General features: G+C 37.0%; 2 protein-coding genes across 3 annotated transcripts in view; both read left to right on the top strand.

Annotated features, from left to right (window-relative positions):
• LOC107696816 (EGF domain-specific O-linked N-acetylglucosamine transferase) overlaps positions 1 to 1,066 on the top strand; it is a 12,625-nt gene extending 11,559 nt beyond the window's left edge. For both annotated transcript variants that reach the window (XM_016497318.1, XM_016497317.1), the window contains one exon: positions 61 to 1,066. In XM_016497318.1, the coding sequence (XP_016352804.1) occupies positions 61 to 207 (147 nt within the window). In that variant the 3' untranslated portion in view covers positions 208 to 1,066. The remainder of the gene's footprint in view (positions 1 to 60) is intronic.
• Positions 1,067 to 5,914: 4,848 nt separating this feature from the next.
• LOC107696804 (protein FAM19A4-like) overlaps positions 5,915 to 8,792 on the top strand; it is a 42,662-nt gene continuing 39,784 nt past the window's right edge. Inside the window, exon 1 of the mRNA XM_016497308.1 lies at positions 5,915 to 5,961. The gene's annotated coding sequence lies outside the window, so the exon portion shown is untranslated. The remainder of the gene's footprint in view (positions 5,962 to 8,792) is intronic.

The following is an 8,792-nucleotide window of genomic DNA, read 5'->3' as shown; positions in this document are numbered from 1 at the left end:
TATATATATATATATATATATAAAGTATATATATTTTACTAATATTTTGTTCTGTCTCAGGGTCACCACCCTACTCTTGGGGAACATCCTAAGTTTACCAACTACACTTTTGATGTTGAGGAGTTCATGAGGTTAGTCCTTCTAGCGGCTGAATATGTGACCCGGCACCCGGCGTGGCGTGCAAAACAGGCTCGAGATGAACTGTAGCCTGTAAGACATGGTGGTCTCCTGCCTGGAGATAGATGAACACACTCCTATGAACTCTCTGCACTCTGTAAATGTAGCCGTGTTAACGAAAAGCGTATGGTTAATATGTGAAAGCACATTTTAAATTCATCAAAAAAACATGTGCGCTGTTACCGATCCTCTAGCTGTCTCGTTTTGCACATGGAGGTGCTGTGTACCTTGGTAGACAAATAGTTTTGACATATTGTTGATGTAGTTTGTGTGGTCTTAATATACCTCTCCTCAAGTATACGAGGGCTTTTTTTAGAGACTACACCTTTAAACCTGATTTGAGTGCAGCTTTGTAATGGCAAAGGTTTGAATTTCAATACAGGGAGCAAATTCTAGGTCAGTTAATTTATTACAAGGTAGTAAGATGTCTTTAAACAGCACTTTTTTCTGATTATCAAGTGATCAGGCTTTGGGTACTGAACTGATGCTGAGTTCACCCACATAGTTTGGTAGCATTTTTTATAACAATCAAACCACATTTAAAGCATTTTTTTATTTTGCTTCTTTAATGCATTAAGGCAAAGGAGATTACATCAGCTTCATATTTATTACAGTGTCCGTTACTTTTTTATTTGTGTTCAGTGAAAATAGTCATCTTGAAAATGTTAAACTATGTTAAGGGATTCATGGCTCCAGTCCTGTTGAACCAATCGAGATACTGGTTCAGTATTGCTCCATTTTATAAAGTATTTTTTAAATCAGTGTTAAGATCCTCAGACCCGTCAAAAAGTGGCGAAACTAACAAAAGTTGCTGAATTTTTAATGCTGGTTTGAGTTGAAAGAGTTTGTGAAAATATCTGTTTTGTATTGAATGGAATTTTAAACTGAAATGAAGCTATTTAAAACATTTTTGTGTACGTGATTTCATCATCATTCTCACATACATTGACAATTAATGACTAATACAAAAAACTTTATTTATTAATCACTAGATTTAGCCTTTATCATAATGGTAAAGAATAAAGAATGGCTTTCAGTGACTCAATTATTTCTGCCGTTCTCTCTGTGTTTCATAATGTAAGATTCCTTATGACAGCAAAAGTGCACTGGTTTGGAATGAGCTGTCACTTCCATTAATCTCTGTGACCTCAAACCTCAAATTGGGGATTTGTGGACAAGAAAAACGTCGTTTAAAAAGTTTTACCAGTTAAACCAGTATTCCCAAGTTGTTTGAAACATTTTGATTAGAAGAAAAATTAAGAAATGCCTGGAATATTTCTCAATAAATTGCCAATTTTTTATTTTACATCTATGGCGCCCATAGACATAAGCAGAGAAAATTATAACATCTCAAACCAAAGTTTATTTTTTTAAGAACCCATAATTGTTACTTAAATATGATCAAATTAAATAATTAATTTACATAAAGATTTCCATATTTAAAACAAAAAATTAATTAAATATTGTAGCCTAGCCACTATTTTATGATGGAGGCATGAAAATGTACCTCATAACGGCCCTCATGCACTTGCAGTTTGAGGCCGCTAGGTGGCGATATAACACCATTAATGATTCCGCATCATCTGAATCGAATGTCCGTCTCATTCTCACACACGCTGCATTTATCCTTACTGTAACTTTGCTGAAGTTTGCGAAAATACACCCAAGGCGTTATATATACAGTTTAGGACAATAGTTTCGGTAGATTTAACACTTCAGATATGCTCTTCTTTCTCTCACACGGAGTTTTCTCACAATCTTGTACCTGGTACGCACTTGTCAGAGGTAACATTGCTTGCATTGTCTCTCGATTGTTATATAGAGGCTAAATGAGTATGTGCTCGAACACAGACAGAATATTGTAATGCATTACTTTTAAAAGTAACTTTCCCCAACACTGGTTATAGTTTATTACAAACGGCGGGCTGCACTTGTGCTGTAATTACTGCTAGTAACAGGAGAGTTATAGTCGCTCCGTCTCGCTGCTTTCTAATGATGAACCGCACACAGCTAATAACGGCAGCCTTTTCCCTTCATATCTTATTCAGGGAATTCTTTCTCCGCGCGCGGGTGGCCTTATTTTGTCGTGTTTAAAGTAATGGGATGTCACTGGTGGAATTGTTTGGGAGTGAACAATTATTACCGCCCTCCTTCCCCTCTCACTTCTGCTGAAGAAATGTGTTCCCTGGCCTAAACCCTATGTCCTCACTACACACTGTCTCATGTAAATAAGCGCCACTGCTGTTTGTTACCTCTGCAGGTATGGAGATGAAACACGATGAGGAGATTATAAGGGTAATTCTTCCAAATGTAGGCCTTTTCTGTTTGTAAAAGCTGATTTTTAGAAGTTAATTTGAAGTATTTTAAATTATTATTATTATTATTATTATTTTGTAAATAGCTTTGTGTCATCTCAGGATAAACTTAAATGTTTTTAAATGCTGATATATAGCTTTAAAAAGGGACAAGGTTGACATTTTTTACTTTTTTAGTCATGGTAGACTTTTTGCTCAAGGTCATGACACTATAAGGTGTTTATTAGAAAAAGAATTTTAATATATATTTTATTTGTATATTATTAGCCTACAAATATCTATTTTTCAGTAGAAAGTTTATTGTTTACTGTGCTAACAAGCTGGACAAACCTGACTAAACATAATAAAGTGACTAAAAAAAGGAGACGCTTGTCTTTGAGAAGAGTTTTATTACGGGGTTTATTAATGTTTTAAAATAAATTTTTTAAAATAAAATATGTGCAATAAAATCTACAATTATACAAAGAGAGAAATTGCACATTTTATTTGATATTTTAATATAAGGAATTTTATTTGATAGTACTAGAAAATACTAATTACTAGATTAAATGTCCATATATTTAACTAAAATGTAATAGAAAATAATTATTAAAAATAATGATTTAAATTCTATAAAAATAATTTTTATTTTATGCCTTTAGTAACATCATTGTTATAGCCACTATTTGCACATTTGTTCATGAGAAACACAAAATGAACCCCTTTTGTGGAATGACCCAAAAAACACAGTACAAGATTGAATGAAAATTGAATATTTATTGCCAAAATCTGTCTGGCTGTTTGTGAGCCCAACTTTCCTGTCTGGCCTTTTGGCTCTATGACACTCCGTCTCTTTTATCCTTCTTTCCTGGGTGTCAATATTTCAGGAAATGAATTTTCGTTCTGACACTCGACAGAGTGCTATGCAATGATCCTTCGGCACTGTGATTCTATGGCACTATGATTCTCCCATTCTTGCCTGCTTTGGAACCCAGATTAGATTTGTTTGTCATCATCCATCACCCATTTCCATTGTCTTTATGCATAATATCCATTATCCTGCGTGTATCAACGTGGCTTAATCTAATTCATCTCACGAAGAAAAAAAATTCTCACCAGAAATAAATCAATTACCAACAGCTCATCTTACATACCCACTTCTACAGGCGTCCCACAAAGCAAGAAAACATTCTCTTTCAGAGGATAAATGTGGAAATATTGATTGTGTTGGAAGAAATATTCCTCAAGTTATGATCAGACATTTCCATAATGCTCAGTCCTCCGAGAGAACAATCTCGGAAGAAGTCTCAGCGGGGATCCTATAACACAAGTTCTCTGATAAAAGACATTTATGCCCTTTCCTCCAATTCTACTCTATCAGCATTATTACAACTTGTATTCTCTCATTCTCTCAGTTGTACATTAAATGCTGTAAGCCATACGCAAAACACTCATTCTTGGGGCTGTAGTCTGAACTAGCCTGAAGTAGCCAACTTGCTTAACTGATGAAAGGAAGTCCAGCAGTGAAAGCAAGATGTGCTGTCCGTAAACCTGAAACAAACTCTGTTATGTCCAGTTGTAGTTGCTGTGTTGTTGCTTTGTAGATTAATCTAAATTTTATTCATCCTTTCCTCATAGAGAAGTAAAATACAGAATATACTGCAATGACAAGTGCAATAAAGTGCGCTTTATCGGCATCTATGGTTCCATAAAGAATCTTTAACATCCATGGAACCTTTTCAATGCATAAAAGGTTCTTTATTGGAAAAAGATTATTTAGATTATAAAATGTTCCTCACACTAAGAAAAAAATGGTTATTCTAAGAACTGTTCACTAAATGTTTTTTTGGGGAACCCAAAATTCTTCTTCCATGGCTTCACTGCAAAAACTTTTAAGAGTGTAAAGTTATCAGTCAATCCTTGCAACATATTTGCCACGTGCAACCGATAAAAGTATAATATTAGGGCTTATTGATATACTTTTGAACAAATTTATTGGATTGACAGTAATGTGGGCCATAGGACTCTGAGGACGGGTCATATACAGTTATGATTGGAAGGCCAGGTCAACATAGACATGTGCTTCTCACTTCATACACTAGCCTTCTGATCCACATCTAAATATTCTTCACATGATGCCACAACATATGATATGTCTCCATGCATTCTTGCAAAAGTGCAATTGGACAGCAATTTTGCCTGAGGTCCATGAAAACAAGCAGCGAACATCTAGAGAGCTTCACAAGGTTGTTTGTGGTTAATATTTTATTAGATAAATGTCCGGGCCAGAGGATGTTCAATGGTGAAAATAAATAGCATGGAATATTGAGTGCAATGGCAGTACTTTTAAAATGAGGATTCAAATGGGTTATATTTCTTGTTGTACCGAATACCCCTTTTATCTCTTTTTTTATACCTGAAGGAGACAAAGATTCCAATTTCCTAGACGAGCCGACCGGGATTGGAGACGCATATCAAAGGGTAGCGTGTGTATAGGTGGCTTAACCAAGGCCTTTTTATCCTTCCTTAAATCAGATGCAGTGTGTGATGATGAGAAAATACACACTTTCAGTATAGTATCAAATGTTAAACCTCTAAACTACATATGACCTTTTGGTGTAGGATGAGTAGGGGTATCCAGGACTGTAATTTGTGATGGAAACCCTTGCAATTCACAATGGAGATTTCAATTCAGCTCAACCTTGAGGGCTGTCAGGCTGTGATTGGCTATTGATAACATCATTTGCCACATGATAGAAATCTAAAGAGTAGGCTACCCGACTATGAGACTGAACGAAATAGACCAAATCGATCCCCAAAGGATTAGACTGTTTGAGCGCCTGCCTCGAAGCGCGGTCGGGTTAGAGGTGTAAAAAATGTAAAACCTTATCACTCACTTTTTTTTTTTTGCCAGGCTTGTCGTTATAGTACAGCCCCTCATTTCTACACTTGTAAGCGATGACATCAGTTAGCGTGGCTACTTGAAAGATCGCGCGCGGGGCGGGGGTATAGCCGGCGCACGTGCGCGGAATAAGCAAGGGAAGTTCGCAATTCTCTTGTCAAATCGATCGCAGCTCGGGAGGAGTGTGCGAGGCGCAGTTATCATCGCAGACTTCCCCATCACTCACAGTCCCAGCGGTTCCGCAGGAAGACAGCTGTTAATAACCTAACAAGCATGTCTGGACTGGAGCATTATAAGGTCATTAGTCTACTAACCCCCATATGGATTTACGCACTTCTTTTCTGAGATTCAAACGCTGACGGTGCTTTTCCCTTTTTCTTTTTCGTCCTCTCTCATTCATCCCGTCGGTGATGTGTAAAATAATGGGCAAATTCGGTTTATGAACTCTCCGTGTGATGGACAGGCGATTATTGAGCTCGAGCTCGGCTGGAGTGAGTAGAAAGTGAGCTTATTTGAAACAAACATCTGTCTTCAGGACTCCTGCCACCTTTTGAAGCAAGGAGAATGCCCTCGCTTTCGTAAACGGAGGTAACCTGCTTCTCGTCCTCTTTTTTGGTTCGCTCTTCAGCTTAAACGGTGACTGACATTGATTAGTTGTTGACTGCAAATTGATATTGGCTGGGTTTCCAGAAGCGCTAAGTAGAGCATTAGTCGCACGTGAGTAATACGCCTTCCCAAAAGCATCGTCAGTAGCACACAAAAACGTTCTTAAGTTAAGAACGTTAAACGGATCTCTTTTTATATTTATAAGGGATGTCTAATAAATGTTATGAATGCGTTTTTTTTATCATTGCAATGCTACCGTACATTAAATCAATTGTTATAAAGGCTTGATAAAAATCGCATTTAAAGTGATAGGCTACTCCACAGTCTGCGCATGTCACGTGACAAACTTATATTTATCATAACTTTATGTGGGCCTACTTTGATACACATAAGTGATTGCAAAATCGATTCGTTCTTAGTAACATTTATTTTCACTAGGAAATGTGAAAATGTAATAGTTTAAAAAAATCATAACAAATTATTTGATTGACAGTGTTTTAAATGAGCGCACTCTTCCTCATCATCCTCTTCTTCTTCCAGTGGCAGGTTCACATATTGCATGTTGCATGGTGGCAGTGCATAGACCTCAAACCAAATGATCTGGAAATACACAACATATACCTATTAATTGCAATGCTGTTAGGTTTTCTTCCTAAGGAACACAACAACTAAGTGAGGGAGACAGAGACCCATTGTAATGATCCACATAACGCGCTCTGCCATCTAGTCTGAAATGTTTAATAACTTTTAGCGCATCGTTAAGATGACGTTCAGTTTCCATTTTGGCAGTATTTTCACACTATTTGAGAAAACAGCCTCCTGGACATATTGGAAATAAGTTTCAGCATTTGTGCAGCATCTTCGGACCTTAAACCTCCCGTAACGACGCGCCCTACTTCATAATGAACGATCTACGTGTCACAGCCGTAAAAGTAGATATTTTTTTCATACAAGTGCATAGCATATAAATTAGAATATAGACAACATAGCCTAGATAAAAGTTGGATCACAAGTTAGCCAGAGTGCGTATTTTCACCCTTCGTCAAACAGACACAACCAGAAGTCGCGTTCGCCAGAGCTAACCATAACAACAGGACTGTGTTCACGCGCGTTCCACCCAGTTTTCTGGGCTGTAGGCTACATAAAACATAAGACATTATGTATGACTTGTTTTGATTTGCACATCACGAATACACTTTTAAAAAGTCTAATAACTGACTTTTAGCTAACCGTGCAAGTGGCGCCAGATTACAGTTTGCGCAGCGCTAGACGAACCTCGACAGATTGCACCCGAAAAAATACCTTTACATGAATTAATAATTTAGAAGATTTTTTTAAAATTGTCACCTTACATTGAAGCCTATTGCAGGCTATTCGCACACTAGATGAACCGCTTTATTGCCTAAGGAGACTAAATAAGCTATCAGTAAGGGTTTCCGAGCTGCTTAGCGCCTATAAAAACTGTAACCACGAGAGATTCGCTGATCTGGCGCTTTTAACGAATGCGCTCTCAATGGAGAAGGAATAGAGCTGTGCGGCTGAAGCGCGATGTACTGACAGCGCGTGCCGCCTGGACTAAACCCACCAGCCCCCTCACATCATGTAGTAATCGCGCTTCATCTTCATCTTCATCCCCACCCCTTTCCCCTGCCTGCCTTTTTTTAACCATGTTTTGTCCAATAAGTATTGCGAGCGTGTAATTATTGTCCCTTTGTTTCGCGTCCTCCGCTGCGCGCCGCAGAGACAGTCGTGTCAGTAGTTCAACCGAGGTTGGGCGAGAATGTAAAACGACTTAATTGTCATCGACACTCACATTAGGAGCCAAGCAGCACAGCTGAGCCCAGCGGAGATTAGGCTACTCGATGAAAGTAAGAAGAGCTGCACATGTATTTTTCCAACTCTATCACACACAGTTCTTTCATTTGGGCCTTGATCACAGTGTTTCCTTTGAGAGAGATGTAGGCGAGAAAGACGGTGAGAAAGAGAAAGCATGTGCATTGTGCAAGAGCACATCTGGGCGGCTGTCTGCAGTCGATGGGTTTCCCCTTTGTTGATGTCAGTTCTGTGTTTCTGTGTTAACTCGTAACCGGCATTGATCTTTCTTTTTTTTCTTTTCTTTTCTTTTCTTTTCTTTTCTTTTCTTTCTCCTACTGGATTCGTCTGAAAGAAGAAAGTCATATACACCTAGGATGCCTCGAGGGTGAGTAAAACAGGCTAAATTTCATTTTTGGATGAACTAACCCTTTAATTCTAATTAGTTTCTTTGTAATTGTGAAATTTACTAACAATTACAAAGTGAAAACATTATCAAAGTATCTCCTACACCATATATATATATATATATATATATATATATATATTCTTTTTTGTGTGTTTAATGTTTTTTTTGGATTCCACTTCTATAGGGGTCTTTTATGATGGTTCATTACATCTTATCTTGTGCATTTGTGCATTTTACATTTTAATAATAATAATAATAATAATAAATATTTTATAATCATGATTATTTAATATTATTAATACGAATACGTTCATAATAATTTATTAATGAATAATTGTAATTTTAAAATTATTCATTTATCATTATTTTGAATAATTAAAAAAATAATAATAATTACATTTTACTAATAGATTTACCCATATACAATTGCAGTACAGCATTGATATTTAGGCTAGGTTTAAAAGTGATAATTTTTTTTTGCATTATAGTAAGCAAAATATTTTTATTTTCTCCTTTCCTCAGTAAGTACGTGGGAGGACATGTCATGTTCATATACTAGGGAGGGAGGGAAGTGGCGGGGTAGAGGGGGGGG

The sequence above is a fragment of the Sinocyclocheilus anshuiensis genome, unplaced genomic scaffold (genome assembly GCF_001515605.1).
Source record: "Sinocyclocheilus anshuiensis isolate Anshui unplaced genomic scaffold, SAMN03320099.WGS_v1.1 scaffold710, whole genome shotgun sequence".
Taxonomy (NCBI): Eukaryota; Metazoa; Chordata; class Actinopteri; order Cypriniformes; family Cyprinidae; genus Sinocyclocheilus; species Sinocyclocheilus anshuiensis.
The sequence above is the reverse complement of the archived record's forward strand: the minus strand, read 5'-3'. Positions and strand labels throughout refer to the sequence as shown.